General features: G+C 32.8%; 1 protein-coding gene across 1 annotated transcript in view; it reads right to left on the reverse strand.

The window, feature by feature from the left end:
* Positions 1–20,235, reverse strand: part of LOC132721340 (glypican-5-like) — a 92,826-nt gene that overhangs the window by 13,574 nt on the left and 59,017 nt on the right. Inside the window, exons 4-5 of the mRNA XM_060705631.1 lie at positions 19,043–19,135; positions 18,389–18,549 (exon numbers count right to left, since the gene is read on the reverse strand). Coding sequence (XP_060561614.1) covers positions 18,389–18,549; positions 19,043–19,135 — 254 coding nt within the window. The remainder of the gene's footprint in view (positions 1–18,388; positions 18,550–19,042; positions 19,136–20,235) is intronic.

Genomic DNA, 20,235 nt, shown 5'->3' on the forward strand with positions numbered 1-20,235 from the left:
AATGCATGCATGCATTCGTGTGTAGATAATCTAAATTTGTAGCCTTGATATTATTCAAAAATGTATACATGTAAATGATCTTTTTTGTAATCAGCAAGCTTTCCCAAATTTTTGGCAAGCAGGTATTCTCTTTGAGATAAAAGCAGTTTAAATTGTTCACTTGTGAAATTTTCAGTACTAGAATGATAATTCTACTATTCACACACAAATAGTATTTTGTAAGTACCTGGTATACATAATTAACATAATAATTAACATAATAGTTAACTCAGTTAAGAGCTCTTTTAACGACATGCATGTCAAGCACATGTTCCATCATGTATTTCAATTGGAAGACAATTGTTAGACAATTAAGAAGGAAAAGGCACAATTATACCACTATAAGCTTTCAATCGAGAAACTTTTTTTATGACAGTATGTATGTCTTACAATTTTAATTTTATTAACTCATAATTAGCCTGATTAGGCTGAATCCACCCATGCACCAGAATTCAGCCAGCACAATCCATACAGTCTGCACTACCATCCCTTATAGTCTGTGATCATAATGCTTTGCGCTTATTATCGATAAATTGACTAAGTTGTCTATTAAAGTTTGTTTGTACCCAGGATTAGATAGGGAAAAACCCACATATTCAGAGTTTCAGGTTCTGTGATTATTGACATGACTTTCATTTAAATAAAAGCTTTTATTTCACTGAAGGGCTACTGGCGGGCTAAGAACTCATGGTAAATAAAACAACAATATCATGTCTGAGAAAACTAACAAATCTATATGAGTCAGCTTTGTAAAATGTACGAAAAAAAATAAAGTTGCATTTCTTGTGTTCATTCACAAACCTATTAAACTTTGTCCTGTTTGATGAAAAGATACATTGCCAGCTCATATCTCTGATCCTGTCAGTGTACAACTGCCAAATCGATATTCAAAATCGTTCTTTATACAATAAAAGACGGACAGACACAATGCAAACTGTCAAAACGTGAGGTGTTAAGTAATATTCGGTTTTGTTTGCAAAACTTACACGGTTCATGAGATCTCGAATAGATGACAGTCTGACAAGATACAAATTTGACAGTCTTTAATAGGTCTCTGAACAATGCCCTACAATATCGTATTTAACTGAAATAAATCGGCCCTGCATTGGGACAATGTTAGACTGCACAATTTTAAGTATGCACAGATGGCGAAAAGATAAAACAAAATTTTGAAATATGAATCTGACATGATACTGTGGCATGTTGAAATTTACCACACAGAATGAAATTATAATTGTACATCTTGGAACAATCGAGACTTCTTGGAATGATAGGAACAATTTCTCGAGTGCATAACTCTTGAAAATAGTGCACTGCGGCACAGAACATTACTGGAAGTATATATCTTTACTGATTGCTTTTCACTATTTTCTGACTTGTGCCAAATTTTAATGAAGAATTTCAGCATTTTGTTCATTTTTTTACCAAACTCAATTTCCGTGTTTCAAATAAAAACAATTACTAGTAAGGAAGGGGGTTTTCCTTTCATCTTAAAGAAAAACACCCCCCAAAAAAAAACATGGTAAAAAAAATATTCCCTTGTAATTAACCCTTTTACTTGGTAATCAAGTACAATGGCAGATCAAAAGAAAATCCGGGGATCTCTCCGTTTAAATCCTGCTTTAAAATGAGATCTTCCAGAAGAAAAGAAAATGGAGAAGAATTCTCTTAAAAATTAACAGATTATGTAATAATTTAAACAAGGAAAACATTTTTTTAAGGGCTGCAGCACAATCATAATGTTTACCAATGAAAAAATAATTGACAGGAATAATTTTCTTATAGGCTATAAGTTTTTTATCTTGACTTCCAGTATTTCTTTGACAAGGATGTTTTCTGGTCTTTTCCCTGGGTATTTGTCAAACTCTATCTATGATTGTTGAGATGTGCTTACTAGAGGCGGAGCAAATAATATGTATCATACACGTACTGACTGGATCTATCCGGATATTGAGCCAGATACTTAAAATTGATTACCTGAAGATTAAATGTGTTGATAATCTGTTTCAAGTCAATAACATGTTTTAATTGTTAGGACCGGTATTCAGTACCCAGTAATAGAATAGTGGAATTTTTATAACAGACTGAAATATTAAATTATATAAATGAGCCGTGTAATGACAAAATCAGCATAGTGCGTTTGCGACCAGCATGGATCCAGACCAGCCCGCGCATCCGCGCAGTCTGATCAGGATCCATGCTGTTTGCTTACAAACCCTATTGAAAGTACAGAAACTGATAGCGAACAGCATAGATCCTGATCAGACTGTGCAGATGCGCAGGCTGGTCTGGATCCATGCTGGTCGCAAACCCATTATATTGGTTTTGTCGTGACGCGGCTCAAATTAATAATTACATGTATAATATTCTACAAATTTTCCAGAGAGCAACATAAACACAATTATACAACATATCAGAAACTAAAGAAAGAAAAAATAGCATCTAACATAATAACAGGAAACTTACCGAGATATTTGGGGAGGGTTCTGCATGCATGATAACCAAATAATTCTAAACAAAGACTGGTAAACTCGTTATTTCAAGCCCTTCAGCAAGTGTGTATAACATTTACGCAGGATTACATAATTCTTTCAATAACTTTCTTATAGCAGTAATTAAAGCCCAGATTAGTTTCTCATCCCAACTAGACATGCCAGAGGTAAAGAATAATAATGTAACCTAACAATTTGCTTTAATAATTATTTATTAATGACTAATTTTTTAAATATTATTTCTTTATATTTTCATGTTTAATTTTTTTAAATTACAGGTGTGCAGTCTGGCTGTGGCAACATTTTTGTGGCAAGCACCAATACCCTGGTTCTGGCCTGTGGCTCCATATTTGGGGCAAGCAGTGCTGTGCAGTCCAGTCTGACTCCTACTATGTGGCAAGCTCAAATATGCAGGCTGGCCTGATTCCATCTTTGTTCCAACCACAGATGTGTGGTCTGAAAAGTTTGCTTATTAAATGTGGCAAGCACTGATGTGCAGTCCGTTCAGTGCTCCTTGTTTGTAGCAACCACTGATGTGCAGTCTGGCCAGTACTGGCTCCATCTTTGTGGCAGGCACTGATGTGCAGTCTGGCCAGTACTGGCTCCATCTTTGTGGCAAGCACTGATGTGCAGTCTGGCCAGTACTGGCTCCATCTTTGTGGCAGGCACTGATGTGCAGTCTGGCCAGTACTGGCTCCATCTTTGTGGCAGGCACTGATGTGCAGTCTGGCCAGTACTGGCTCCATCTTTGTGGCAAGCACTGATCAGTACTGGCTCCATCTTTGTGGCAAGCAGTGATGTGCAGTCTGGCCAGTACTGGCTCCATCTTTGTGGCAAGCAGTGATGTGCAGTCTGGCCAGTACTGGCTCCATCTTTGTGGCAAGCACTGATGTGCAGTCTGGCCAGTACTGGCTCCACCTTTGTGGCAGGCACTGATGTGCAGTCTGGCCAGTACTGGCTCCATCTTTGTGGCAGGCACTGATGTGCAGTCTGGCCAGTACTGGCTCCATCTTTGTGGCAGGCACTGATGTGCAGTCTGGCCAGTACTGGCTCCATCTTTGTGGCAGGCACTGATGTGCAGTCTGGCCAGTACTGGCTCCATCTTTGTGGCAGGCACTGATGTGCAGTCTGGTCAGTACTGGCTCCATCTTTGTGGCAAGCACTAATGTGCAGTCTGGTCAGTGGCTCCATCTTTGTGGCAAGCACTGATGTGCAGTCTGGTCAGTACTGGCTCCATAATTGTGGCAAGCACTGATGTACAGTCTGGCCAGTGGCTCCATCTTTGTGGCAAGCATTGATGTGCAGTTTGGCCAGTACTGGCTCCATCTTTGTGGCAAGCACTGATGTACAGTCTGGCCAGTACTGGCTCCATCTTTGTGGCAAGCACTGATGTGCAGTCTGGCCAGTACTGGCTACATCTTTGTGGCAAGCACTGATCAGTACTGGCTCCATCTTTGTGGCAAGCAGTGATGTGCAGTCTGGCCAGTACTGGCTCCATCTTTGTGGCAAGCACTGATGTGCAGTCTGGCCAGTACTGGCTCCATCTTTGTGGCAAGCACTGATGTGCAGGCTGGCCAGTACTGGCTCCATCTTTGTGGCAAGCACTGATGTGCAGTCTGGCCAGTACTGGCTCCATCTTTGTGGCAAGCACTGATGTGCAGTCTGGCCAGTACTGGCTACATCTTTGTGGCAAGCACTGGTGTTGAGTCTGGCCAGTACTGGCTTCATCTTTGTGGCAAGCACTGATGTGCAGTCTGGCCAGTACTGGCTTCATCTTTGTGGCAAGCACTGATGTGCAGTCTGGCCAGTACTGGCTCCATCTTTGCGACAAGCAGTGCTGTGCAGGCTGGCCTGGCTCCATCTTTGTGCCAACCACAGATGTGCAGTCCAACAAGCTTGCTAATATTTAATGTGGCAAGCACCGATGTACAGTCTGGCCTGGAGTGACTCCATCTTTGTGGCAGGCACTGATGTGCAGTCTGGCCAAATTTTGGCTCCATTTAATGTCCAATGGCTTCATCTTTGTGGCAAGCACTAATTAGCAGGCTGGTCTAGCTCATTTTGGTGGCATGCACAGATGTGCATGACGTTCTGGTCTGAGGCATTTATGAGTCCAATATGAGTACAATATGAGTCCAATACAAACTTCTAAACCAAATATAGTTTGAACTACATTGAAAACAACAAAAAAAGCTTTTTTGAAACAGATCTTGATGTGTCTAAAATACCAGAAAGTTTTAACTTCAGAGGATATTATATATCTATATATTTATTATAATGCAGCCTAGTGTTTGTTGACTTTTTTGCAGTCTAGAGATATCTATCATATGAAAGATATGACATATTTTATCAACAAATGAACCTACTTTCAGATTATCAGGACTTGCCCTGCTTATTATATTACCATCATCTGACATTTAGATATGTCATCGTTACAGAATAAAACTTGCATACATTTTACATTCATCTGATACTAGGCAGCTGCCTATATTCCTAAATGTGTGAACTTGCATAAAACATTCATATAATAATTTAATAAAAACTAATAGATGAATGGCAACGTGTTTGGGATTTGCCAAAAAAAAATTGAAAATTATGAATTATCAGGTTTATAAAATATATAACAACATACTTATTTGTACAATAATTTTTATTTTATTTAGAATTTATTCTGATTGCAGTAGCAATTTGTGCTTGAAGTTGAACGAAAGATGACATTTGCTTTTATTTTGAAAGGCGGAAAATTTTAAGAAATTTTATTCCAATACAGAATACAGCTGTATGTTAAATACATGTATAAAACACCATAATGACATGTGTTCATACAAGTTGCCTTTTCTTGTGAATTATCTTATCTCTTGAATAAATTAATTGTTACTTGAACACCTTTAATAAGACCAAGTTTCAAGCCTAAAATGCTAACTTTTACACAGAAAGAATGCAAACATAATTGATTAGCTCGAAAACATGGTTGCATTAAATTAACAAATTTTTAAATCTTAGTGAGAGAAAAAAATGTTCTTTTAAATGTTGAAACAAATCCACCATTTAAATAGCAAAATCAAAGTAAATAATGTTAATTTGAAAAATGAATGACAGCAAAATTTTCACAATAAAAACTGTACATCAACACATATGTCAAAACTTAAAACACTTCTTTTTTTGCAACAAATGTATATTTATTACAATAGGTGTATATAAAGGAATAAAAATTCAGAAATAATTTCCATGCATGACAAAACGGATTAAAAACTAAGTATCACTTTTTTTTCTTGGTACAGTTAAAAGAGAATAAGTTATAATTTGTCAATTTTTTTTATATTTTTTTTTCATTCAGAGTTACTGATAATACAGGATAATCTGTCATTCAAGTTTAATCTCTACTACTCTACTATAACTCTAACAATTATGGTGATTTTGCAAAATTTAATATACAAAATGCTGTTGTTTTGAAGTGAAATACAACCTTTTTGAACAAGACTTAGTGGTCAAAAGTTAAAGTCTCATCTATTATACTGGATTATTAACAATAATTTAAAGTAATTTTAGTTTGAGCAACCAGATTATGTAAACTAAAAATCCATTGATTTGCAGTTACTAATAATGTTACTAGAGGACGAGAGCAAGGGTATAAGGCACACTTTGGTGAAGTCCAAATTTTAAGCTTCAATTTAAACTTATTGTTTAAAGTAATATCATTTAATCATGATGGAAAATATTCGTAATTCTGTTGCAATGAGAATACTACTTGATTTCTTCAACCCTGAGTTAATAGGAGATCTGATATTAATAGAATATATAGACATTTCCACCACACAATTATTTCTCATTACAATTTGTTAGTAATGCAATACATATATATTATTTCTTAATCAAACTGACAGTTTATCCTGAATCATCAATACTGATGATATAACAGTACAATTTCTAACAGCTGTATTTCTTTGCAATATACTGACAAGCAATAAGAGAAGCATGTAAATTCAGCAGCCCATAAATTCTGAAGCATTATTTATTTAACACTTAGGATTTTGCCTCAGTTTTTATACTGTTTATACCAATATTATACCTACAATATTATACCAGTCAGCTGTTGGTACACTTTGGTGCAAGACATTTATAATATGGGGCATATATAAATATGTAACTTAAAGTTGTGCATGTTTATGAGCATTATATGTTGCAAATGAATCCCCCCCCACCCCCATGAAAACCTGTCAATGACATAATTACAGATATTTAATGACAAACAATTATTATAAGACTTAGTTTCCCTTTAAAATGATATAGCAATGGCATTATTATATATCTTCAACAAATTTTGACTAGGATTATTACATTTGTTTGTTTGGTTTGGTTTTATGATGCACCAACTCAAATTAGGTCTTATGGCGCCGATACAGGAAAGTTGATTTTGGCTAATACCTTCCGTGTTACAAACATAAAGCAACAACAAGGATCAAACTGTAACCCGTCTCCTGCTGATCATGCTAAGAAATGCATAGTCTCCAGTTATTCGAACACATTCAGTTGCCTCTTATGATCACGCAGAGATAAATGGTGGTTGCAAGTCTGATGCCTCAACCCTTAAAGGCAACTCCTCAGACACAAGGGGGATTATTACATAATTTTGATAAAAGTTATTTTGTAGTTTAAAAGGGGAGGGACTATTTGTTACAAGTTTGAAGGAATATACAAAATTTTGATTTGCATTTTAAACTAAAAGCAAAGGAAGAATTTCTACGCTTAAACCATCACAACTTATATGATGTCATTGAAAAGACATTTCTGTAAATATGAAGAAAATCTGTGAAATTGCTCCATAAAAGTTAGATTACAGTTAGATAAAGTCACTGTCAGTGAGTCGGCAGCATATTACACAACAGCCAGACAGTCGGCACTTTATCTAGATACCGCTTCTACGTAGCTTGCAAAATAACGCATGATTTTCATGCGCATTTAATGACAAAAATTTAAAGCACAGTACGTCAAAACTTAGCTAAGAAACCAAGGCCGATTTCTATCGCAAAGTTTTTTTGGCACTTTGTGGCTACAGCTATATCTTTATAATATTTCTTAATTATCAGCTGATAAACTTGAGCGATAAAACCATTGACATAAGAAAAGTTAATCACTGTGGACATAATATGTTAAAATATCATTGACAGAATATGCGAAACCAAGGTTATTAAGGTATTACACTTATCTAGAAATTTACATGTTTTTCATTAATTTTACTAGTATTAACTTTTTAATTTTCCTTCTATTTTTGACGATCTTATAGTGACAGTTTGAAGACTCAACATTCTAAGAAAATTACATTCTGTTCTATGTAAGTTTTATTAAATTTTATTATTTCATTATAAAATCATATTTTTTTAAGCCAGTTTCTGTTTTGTCACATATTTTCGCGACTTCATTAATAATCTCTTCACGAAGTACATAAACTGAGTCAAAGTTCATGAACTAAAATCTAAAAATATACAGTCAATAATGTGAGAGGGGAACACATGACAACATTGGAACAAGTTAAAGATTTTATTAAAAACCTACTTAGTTGTCGGTATGCACAACTGACTTGTAACCCTTTTTCAAAATCTAAAACAGGTGAATTAATCCATAAGTAATGTAGGTATGATTGCCTTCAAAAACAAAATAGCCAAATCAACAGTCAAATAAAAAACAAAAAACAGTACAAAAGACGAATTTGAAAGACAGAGGAAAAAGACTTCACACAATAAGGCATTGTTGCAACAGGAAGTCTAGTATTGTTCTTACCTAGCCATATCTTTCCAGATAATTCTGGTTCTTCCCCACCCCTAGTGATTTTCCTCATAGTTCCACCATGACATATCATGGAAAACAATTTGGCCCAGACTGCTATTATGTTAATGTAGATATAATGGAGAGATGCGTGGAAGTGCTTATTAAAGTGGATGATATCAGTTATACCCCTTGTCTATAATCAAGTCTCTGCAGACTTCAGACTTTTACCTTTATGTAATATACAACCAATCTGAAAGACATTTATATGCACTAAAGAAATGAAAAAGTGCCAAAGTTATGTCACATTGTGTCTGCCACAGTCAAGATATAAACGCAATGAGGAGTTTTATAGTAAAACAGTGAATCTGTGATTTTCTGCTCACACAGTTATGACTTTAAAACACTAAAATCCATTAAGCCTGCTCACAAAGTTAAAGAGTCTATAATTTGAAGAAGTTAAGTCGCTTTACATATTTTATAGTGAATTTTAATATGTATAAATGGAGCAGAGCAGGCAAATAGAATGTCTGCTTATATAAAAACATAAAGAATATTAATACAGAAAACACTGCTCACAAACTTGAAGAGCAAATGCTGCAATAACCACAGGATGAATGCTCACAAAGTAAAAGAATCTGTAACACACAGTGAAACTCACAATCTGAAAGCCTGCTAAAACAATTGAAGAGCATAGTAAAATTTCTAAAACAATAAATACAGAATGTTTCCTCAAATGGTTACAAGATACAAACTATACAATCAGAATGTCTGCTCACCAGCCAGAATTTATTTTAAAGCAGCAAACATCCATATTCCAGAAATTATGAATATTATTTAATTGTATTAAACAGTAAAATATATATAAACTTATATTTATACTATAATTTAAAGCAAAGAGACAATCGGCCAAATGATTAAGGTCATTGACTTCAAACCACTTGCCCCGCACCGCTGTGTGTTTGAATCCTGATACAGGGGCTTTGGATTCTTTCATGTGAGGAAACTATAACAGAATGTCAGTGGTTTTACTCAGGTGCCCGTTCGTGCCTAAAATAATGCACCGAAGGGCACGGTGCTGAGGTCTTCCTCCACCAGTAAAGCAGTAAAGAAAGAATTTTTTATGTTTTCAATTTAATTATTTCATTGCATCTTAATGGTACTTCAAATTGCCAACAACAAAAAAAACAACACTTCCAGGGAAAATAAAAAGAATATATGCTCAATATTTGCATTTTTATATTAAAATCCCTTAAACTCTAAGAATGCAGGGCAATTGTTCAAAATTCGAAGCAGGGCAAATTCATTATGAAAATGCAACAGGTAGAGAGTTAAAATCCTAGCATGATTAATTAATTCTAAAAGACAGCCTGCTGTGCTGTTTAGTAGACAAGCCAGGTACACACTGCAAAACAATTTTCAACCAGCTACCAAAAAAAAATATATCAAAAGTTTTAAAAGTACAGGTAATATATAAACTTTACTTGAGTGCATTGTAAAACAATAAGCAGATGTTTCCATGGTAAATGTATCCCGGCTTGAGCGCCAAACTATTGTATCCGCTTCTCTCTTTGTACACAGTTAAATCAGTCTTGCACCATTTTGGCAGAAAATAAATATTGTGCAATCTTTATTTGAAATTGATCAGCCAATAATCTTAATTCTCCAGACTTTTAAATCTCTTTTTTTTTAACCCTTTGATACCATTTTCTCTCTCTCTGCAGGAATCATTTTCAAGAATTCAGTTACATTTTAATCCACCTTCTCGCACTTAGCGTATTAAATTTTTTTAATTAAACAATTTAATGTAAAGTAAATTTGAGAAAAGGTAAATTGTCAATTACATTTGAAGGATAAGATTGTTCTAACAGATTTTTCCAGAAATTTTCTGACTATGATCCTATAATGATAACTTTTTGATCAAACAAACCTTAAAGGAACTCCACTAAGGTCAAATAGCCAAATAAAATAAAATTCAAAATGCTATAACATTGAACAATTAATGTAGCACTTAAACTGGATAAATCTGCAGCACTTAAATTAAATTAGAAAAATCTGCATAATATGCTCAGATTTAAATTGAAAATCGATTTTTGTGTGATTCTTAGCCCAATTTTCATATTTGGGTCATTTTGCAAAATATGGAAAAACGGAGTGAGAAAATGATCTGAAAATTTGCACGCAAGTTATTGATCCTGATCTACATCAAATGGTACATATATCTTGGAAAACATTTCTAGTACTATCACGTCAAAAAACCTCAGTGGAGTCCCTTTAAAATTATAAACTTATAGAAAAGAGAAAGGTAATGTCAGTTAGCAGGAAAAGTGACCATAATTTTAATTTTATTTTTGCACCTCAGATTTTTTTTTTTTGGGGGGGGGGGGGGGTTGTGCTGTTGTTTTTATTTAATATTTTATACAAGTGTAACATTGTATATTAATTTTGATTATATAATGTTGAAATGCTAACAGATTTCAAAATAACCTGCAGAAATTAATTTAACGATGGGCGTAGTCTATTTATACTTAATGTGCCTCCATCGTGAATTTAACTAACAGCAATTAGTTAAATTCAAGTAAAGCATCAAACTTAACTCTCTAATTAAGAGAACTGCATGGAGCTATTAAACTATACAAATACCAACAAAAAACGGATGCATTTGATCATGCAATTAGTTACACCAATTGCTGAAGATCCTCTGATTTCAGTAGATTGCTGAATGTTTCAACTAATATGTACAAACCTTACCTCACACAATCATAGAAGATGCCTTAATAGAAATTGTCACAGAAGGACAAGTAAAAATTAATGTAAATTATCATTTATCTATTTTACCCATTGTAAATGACAATATGCCGACTTTGAGCTTTAATGGCGGAAGGTTGACTTCAGGTGCCCCTGAGACCAGGCACTGACACCCCTATTTCATCTATTATAAGTATTAGATTATATGTATTACATTATAAATGTAAATTATAAATTATAAATTTTCATTTTCATTAAAAACAGCCTGTGACAAGATATATAATTTGGGTTCAACATTTCTGTTTTTCACATGTCAAATCTTTATTTTGTTGTCCACTTATACTAAATAATTATACAATGTATACTTTTACTAGAAAATCTGAAATAATACTACCCTCCACATCACAGGTGTTCAGCACGCAAAAAAGAAGTATCTTTTTTGTTTGTTTTAAATAATTATTACTAAGTGACCAATCAACATGTAAAACTCCTGTGCCACCAGGTGTGTTCTTAAACATAATCTAAATAGTACAAATTTTAAGCACACAATCATGATCTAAGCAAATCATGCAGAATTTGCAATTAAATCAAAAAATATTATTGAAATATTATGTGTCACTTGTTTTCTCACATGCTTTCAGTGACAACAATTTATTTGAAAATGATCATCACTTGTTTTCCCACATGTGTTCTGTGATAAGAACCATCTAATTGCTTAGGATAATAATGTTTAATTTATACCACTTTATAAAGTCGCATGTATACCACTTTATAAAGTCACATGCATATAAACATTTAAGCATTTTTACCAATTTACCAATAATTTAAAAACAATAATTATTTAATACAATCTTGCATTAAAATACTACTTAAAACAATTGAATATTCATTTAATATTTCCTCAATCTACGTAAGTCAAATCATCCAATTAATGTAAATGGTTGTCACACTTGTGAAAAGCATGCTGAGACAGGCTTTTGTCTTTAAATTATAAATGTATATTTCAAATAACTCTACAGTATCTAGTATCATGCCATTATTTAATTGACGCACATATTCTATAATTTAATCCATATAAATGGCATCACATTTTAAGAACAAAAGACTAGGCCACACGTTATGTTTTTCATAGACACATGCAAAAGCTCATGTACCTTAATAATAAGTCAATTCTGAAATCATTTTTGTCACTGTTTTATTACTATTTTACTTACGTTATCAATTTGAAAAGGCTATTTAACTATAATATTGCTCAAAATCTGACGTAGATAGTTCAACAATCTGGATGTATTCGGTCATTATTTGCCATTTTGCCATCAAATTTTTAAAACCCTCACTGTTTTATATTGAAATATCCTGTTATTATAACTCTGAATATAATTAGTACATTAAAATAATTTGATAAAACTATTTAGCCAACATGTATCAATAATAGCGTGTTTAATTTTGTTTTCAAATAAGTAAATTTGCCTATATAATAGTTTTCACCTGCGTCAAATCACAGTTGCTATAGGATTATCATTATAGAAGGTTATTTTTTTATTTATTTTTTTTTTGTCATAAGCATTAATACACCTCACTTTGGAATCTGGGTTATTTTTTTTGTATTTTATCAGATGCACGTTTTTTTTTTCTTTCCACGTTTTTTTGTTTTCTTTCCGACTAAACTGTTTCCCAGTCTTTAAAAGAAAAAAAAAATGGTAACCATTTTTTTTTGTAATAAATCTGTAATTTTATGCACTTTGCATGCATGTCATCATGTGTAAATCAAGGACGGTGATCTTTATGATGAAACGAGCACCTGTAATCTACTGTAACCTGCTTTTAGCCGAAATAAAACTTAGCCGCCACTACTTATTACGAGACATTAAACCATGCACTTGTGCACAAAAATGCATCGCTACGTAATACAGTATGGTTGTACATTCAAACTTTATTTATATATAATGGCCACCTATAATTTTATTGCTTCTTTATAGCATGCATTGGCTGAATAATGGAAATTCACGAAGAACGAAACTAATAAACGAAGAACAAAACATAAACGAAGAACAAAACTTAAAACATATAGTCCACTTGATCCAGAGGAAGTAGTTGGTTATTTTAAGTAATTTAAATTCTTAGAGATTTTTGCAACAGATATAAAATTTGTAACACTCTAGAAGGAACATCTTGTTCTTTAACATAATTATCAAAGGTGTAAAGCAGGCTAAACATGGGACCTAGGTTAAAGTCTCATTAATATGATTGAATTTGTTGTCATTTAAAATAAGTTACAATGGGGGATCTGAATCTTGCAATCCCTGGATTTGTTGCTATAAAACTCAATGTATTGACCACTGTGCTCAATTTTTAATCTAAAATGTTCAAATTCAACTAAACTACAAAGGGAACAAAGGGAGGTAATTAAGCTATTAGATTAGTTGGTGACCTGGTATTCAAAGAAAGATCTCCAGAGTAAAGTTTTTCTTCCAGGTGTGGTCTATTCAATGGCATACCTTCCCAATCTGGCTGAGTGTGGTTGCATTTAAGGATTGAAGCATCAGATTTGCAGCCACAGTTCAGCCTGGGAGATTGTAAGAGGCGACTAAATGGGTTCAAATAACCAAAGTTTTTATAATGCATCTCTAAGCTCCAGCAGGTGAGGTGGTTAAATTGACCCCTGATATTGCTTTAAGTTAAATGTAACACTAGAGGGTAGCCAAAATCAACTTTCCTGTTTCTGTGCCACATGACCTAAATTGTGTTGGTGTGCCATAAAACCAAACAAAACAAACAGATAAATGCATAGCATACTTGTCTTTAAAGGACAATGTTTTAAAATGACTGATTGCTGCTAAAATAAAAGGAAAACACATTCTTATAGCTCCAGCTAAATAATGAATGATAGCCTCATTTCGAAAAACATCTTATCTAAGCACATAACTGCTAAAAAAAAATTGTGCATTAATTGTACATGCAAAAAAAAAAAACATCTTAAAATTAATGAGGTAGGTCCTAAAACAATCTGGCATGACAAAGTCATAAATCATAACAACAAGTTGTAATGTACAGAAGGTGTAGACTTGTTATAGAAAATATAACAAGCAAAATAATGACATAGCTAATCTTTCAAAACTTGTTGTAAATCTTTGCAAAATGTAAACGAAAAATTGCCTGGACTGCTTCACTATTTGTTAAAGGGACTCCACTCTGAGGTCAAAAAGCCTAAAAGCATAAGATTTAAAATTCTTACATAGATCAAATGAAGCACTTTAATGAAAAAAATCTGAAAAGGAAAATAAATAAAGAAATATACTCAGAAGCAGACGACGCTTTGTGCGATTTTAGTCCGATTTCAGTGAAAACTGTTGCAGTGAAAAGTGTTGTAATGCTTTTCAGTTAAATATGCGCCCTTTTGCACAATGAAAATATTTATTTTGGAAAAATGGAGTTAGAGAATGATCTGAAAATTTACACACAAGTTCTTGGTCTAGATCTACATCAGATGGTACACAAATCTCACAATAATATTTAATCAGTGGACTCCCTTTAAAGGTAAAGGTAAAAAGGTATAATAATATATGTCATATATGTTCATAGAAGGATTGTGCAATTCAAGTAGGAGTACAATAAATTTCCATTTTACATGCTGACATACTTGAACCATCATCTGAACCGGACTTGCCTGAACCCGACAAATGCCTGTAACTGCTACTGCTGGCCGGTTCAGGGACTTTGATTCTTTCAATGTAAGAAAGCTATATATTTAGCTATAGCTTACTCGATACTCAGGTGTGACTTTGAATCCATCAAAAACAAACAAACCTCTCTAAAATTTCCTCATTTTCTTTGAATTTCAACTTTCTCTTATTTTTCTCATAGTATAATCTCAAATATTCTCATCATTGGCTATGATAGCTAATGATAGCTCCCAGTAAATTCTTTTATATATCATTTTGATACCATTTTGATAACAGGCTCATTTTACTGGAGATCAGTTTTTTTATTCATGTTTTTTTTTAAATACATAACATTTTAATCATGCTAGCTTCTAGATATTTTATATCTTGCTAATTTATATCTAGATTACATTACATGATTACAGCTTTTACCCAATTATCTTCAATGTAAATCTTTAATGTACAGCAGTAAGACACAATATGTTACAAGATAGTTAACTGGTGATTTTTTTTCCCTCAAATGTTGATAAAACGGAATTCCCTGAGCAATTACTTTAATTTGTTGGAATTCCTAAGAACTCTTCGTCTATTTTTTTTCATAATTCATTATGTATATATAATATACTTGCTATTTTAGAAGTTTTTTTAACAAACATAGTTAAAATATGTTATATAAGTTGTTGTTTTTTCAATATTCCATAAATGCCATATGGCCCATGAGAATAATAATGCATTAATATATGGCAAGACATCATATCCAATATGGATCATTCTTTTAGACTCAATGAGCCTCATTGGCTGTGACAATGTGGCTTCCAATTAAGAAGACCTGCTTCTGCAAACAGGGCATCTTTGGTCAGCTTCATCAACTAGTAAAGCTTGAAAGCAGTTAGAAGACCTTTACAGTGTTAACATGACTAAATTATAAAACTTGATCATCAAAACGAATGTATGGTATGGTATGGTAAGGAATTGGTATGTTATGGTACAGTATGGAACAGTACAGTATGGAACCAGGTATGGTATAGAATTGGTATGGTAATGGTATGGTATTGGTATGTCCCCGTATGATATGGTATGATAGTGGTACGATAGTGGTATGTTATGGTATGCTATGGTATGGAATGGTTCTTAATTTTCAAGCACATTTAGTTAAGCTGTACATATAACAATACCTTAATGACTTTCCTCATTAATTATCAATTATAAAACGAGGTGCATGTGTATTTTGATCAAATTTAATTGTTTACAGATATAATACCTGCTGTCACCATTTATTTAAACAATGAAAATTTCATATACAGTTAATTATATAATACACAACAGAACAGACTGCAAGAAGATTCTCAATTCATGATAGAGGCAAAAAAAAAACAAAATCAAAATTTGCAGAAAAAAGTTTTTTGGAAAAGATTCAATTCAATTAAAATTGTAAGTGCATTTAGCGGCACCTTGTTTCTTTCAATTTTGTGCAAAATTTGAAAGTTGTATCTTCAGTTTTACTAAGGTAAGATTAACAGGGTTATTTTCCCCATTTTAGTGACATCAACATTTTAAAGGTAATGTCAACATATCAATATGGCGACTTCCAGCTGTATCGATCAATGGTGGATGAAGTCTTGTGTTTTATTTCAGGCACAAATATAGGCATCTCCGAGCAGAACCACTGATCTTCTGTATGAACAAGCTGGATGAAAGAATTCCAAGTCCCTGACGAGATTCAAACCTGACCACCAGTGAGGGGCAAATGATTTAAAGATGGTGATGAGAGAGAGATTCAGGGAAAAAGAGAAACCTAAGAAAGAAATGAACCCCTTTTTTGTAAAAAACATTAAGAGGACTTGCAGAACATAAAACTGAACATTCAATTACTTAAGTGTCAGTTTTTCATTTTGTTTCTAAGAAAGTATAAATGCAAAATTTGTAAACTATATTCACATTTTCTTTCATAAAAGCTCACCTTAAGAAAAAAACAAAAAATATGAAACTTTGAAAATGTGTTGCTTCAAATGACATTAAAAGAAAACTGTATAAGTAAAAACCATGAAGGTTCAAGTCTTCAAAGTTTAGTCTCACGATTCAAGTGAGAACAAAGTAAAAAGGATTAACAAAAAATTCCGAAACCTGACAGTTAACATGGGGAATTAATTATGCAAAAATGCATGCCAAAAACAGATACAATGCTGGTATAATCACATCCTAAGGAAGTTGAAAGGTTTTTTGTACACTTGTTGTTATTTAATACCTGACAGGTATTATATTTATGATTTCCTCTTTAACTTGGTATTCGGCAGATGATTATCTAATTTTTTATTTTTTTCAAAGAATTTAAAAATTTCTTTTTTTTTTTATTCTGGTTATATGCTGTTATTTTTGTACTTTACTTAGAGTTTTTTTTTATCCGACAACTTGCTTTGTTTCATATTAGCCTGGGATTAAGGCGTTGATATATTATGCTTATTCATAGCATACAGTGGCTATTTCATACTCGTTTGTGTTTTTGATGTTGATTTGCTGAACAGAAGCACATAAAAGAATGGAAAGAACCCAGGCTTGTACATGTCATATGTGCAGGATGACTTAAATTAGTATAATACTCTAGAGGCATGATTAATTGTTATTATATCCATTTAATTGCTCATCAAATATAATTTATCACTTTTACCTGATAAGCCCACCTGGCTGTTTTAGGACATTTATGACAACAATCTCAAATTATCAATAACAATTATCTCTCAAATTCAGACCAACCTTATGATAACTGCAGTGTGCAATGCCCCTTAGTGGGGGGTACTTAACAATGTAAATAAAATACTAGATAAATATCTTAATTGTAAGTTTGACATTTTCAGTGAAAAACAATACTTTTATTTCTAGTATCATCAAATTTGATATCATAGTATTTACACACAGTGTGTAAACAAAACATTGGGTGATATCAAAACTGCAGGGATAACAGACAACTTGTTATAAATACACTTGACAGATATTTCCTAAATGTCAATATTGTAGTTAACATTAAACAATTACAAGCATTGTGGGCAATTACTCCTCAAACATTTGTCAACAAACGAAATGTTATCGGCCACAAAACATTGCTGATTGACATTTGAAATAATTGCTGCAACTATTTAAAACCTTTGGGTTGTTAATTTATGCCATGAGTGATTTCCATCTGATGCCAACAAACCGTATTTACATGAATATTAATCTATTCCATGCAGCCATATTGCTTATCATAATGCCATCGAAATTTTGATAGCCATTTTGCTCCATCAGACATAGAAAGTTGCATGCTCTGAATGTACAGTGAGTGATACATAAATATATTTCACTCACAAACAAAATCCAAGAAAATAAAATATTTCACTCATAAAAAACGAAGATATTTAAATTTTTAGAAACACACAAAACAGCTTTAAGATTAATTTCCAAAATATACCTCACTGTACTCAATATGTCTTGAGATACAGTGAAAAATATAGATAATATCTTACTGATCAGTAATTGTCATATAGAAGCTTATGATATGGCAATAACCTATAGACACATTAGATTCATTCTCATACATGTTTATAATATGCAAGTGATGTCATAATGACCGATGGTGAAGTATGTGATATCAATTATATCTCACGGGCTAAAGTTTTTCATCTGGAAGAATGAAATATAAAAGTTACTTACACAGATATGTCAGATCCGTTCCAGCATGTGCCACTCAGTGGATCCTGCTCAAACTTTGCCTGTTCGGCACAAATTTCATCGGCTAAATGGCTGTACAGACCTTTGGAGTCGACAAGTTCTAGCGTAACTTGCATTACATCAATTGATAGAGGTCCAGTCACCTTAAATAAAGAAGCAAACTGTTTTAACATTTAAACGTTTAAAGGTCCCAAGAAATATGACAGACTTATCACTGGATCCTTTTTTTAAAGGCAGTACATTGCGACTCAGAAACAAATAAATTTTTACATAACAAACATGAATTTTATAATGTTTAATTAATGGTTTCACAGAATGTTAGATGCTTGTTACTTCTGGAAAGTAGTGTATATATATGTGATATAATTTGTCATAAAAGAAGCAAAATTAAAACAGGACAGTTTCCACTTTCAAAATATATATGATGTAGAATTGGCAAGCACAATAGGATGAAATGATTTTTTGTTGCCAAAATCAGGGCAAAATGATATATCGCAAAGAATATTGACTGGTTTAATTTTTAATAGGTATCAAAAAACTTTGAACCAGTGAAATAAGTTTTACAGTCTGGACAATGTAATTCTGATATTTTGAAGGTTTGAACAATGGATGATACCATTCATGTGGAAAATTTACCTCTTCCAATGCCTGTAACTTTGAAAAATCTGGTGTCTTGGCTTCAACTGTTGAAGGTGTTGTGTCCAATGGTATACTACACAATTCATGTGCCTGAAATATAGAAAAATATTTCATATTTAAACTTGTATTACATTAATTACGTATGATATGATGAACTCCTTTGACTTTGAAGATGACCAGTGGTAAGTTATATATTAGTAAAACAATTGCATTTTAAGCCAATTAACAATGATTATGGCTTACAGTGACATTATGCTCATTTTTCTTATTGTCAAGTTGAACTAAATTGACTATATATTTCAAAAGATTGACCGTTACGTACAATGGTGACTGACCATTTTAACAGCTGATACTGAAAAATGTTTAGGATAAATTATAAATCTGCCTAAAATGTAAAAAGACTGTCCCACTTTTTTTTAGAAAATAGAATGTTACAGGTTAAATTTTCAGATGGATATTTGACGTTAATTATCAGTCATGCAAAGTAAATGATAAAATTGAAAGCAATTAATTATAACAACATGTAAACTTTATTTTGACTTTCACCTATTCACTCAATGTATATCTTTACATGGGCGTGATGTCACTTTAAATTCAGAAGCTATTAGTGTATATAACAAAATATACTCAAAATAATGTTTCTTATTCATAGACACAAGAGGACATTTTCTTTTCTTTTATTGAAGACCATATTTAATAAAGCACGGTGATTCACTTCCTTACTTTGCACGATTTTAATATGACTTATTCCGTGGGGGCAGACATAAGCTGTCTCACGTAGTAGTAGGCGAATTAAATGATTAGTACACCACAACTAAACACGTTTAGGTCTCTTAAATGTAACTCAAATAATTAAAGTCTGAAAGAGTGAAATTAATCCACCATTAAGTACAGTTTAAATGACATATAGCTACGCCAGTCATCGGGAAAATCATTTTATCCAGATGAGCGAATTTTCGACATATTCGGTTTCCGCTTAATAAAACGCATTATTCAAATTTTTGGTAAGATTTTTTTTTTAAAGAAAAAAAATAGGCCCCTGTCTGCCTTATTATCATAATAAAAACATGGGTCATACAAAATCTCTATACAACATATAATTATCAATGGAAATATCTTTATTTACCGTTTAACTTTTCACCTTTTAATAACAAAAAGAATTTTCATATCTAAATAACTTTTCTTGCAGA

The sequence above is a fragment of the Ruditapes philippinarum genome, unplaced genomic scaffold (assembly GCF_026571515.1).
Source record: "Ruditapes philippinarum isolate M1 unplaced genomic scaffold, ASM2657151v2 ctg2762_1_1_1_1, whole genome shotgun sequence".
NCBI lineage: Eukaryota > Metazoa > Mollusca > Bivalvia > Venerida > Veneridae > Ruditapes > Ruditapes philippinarum.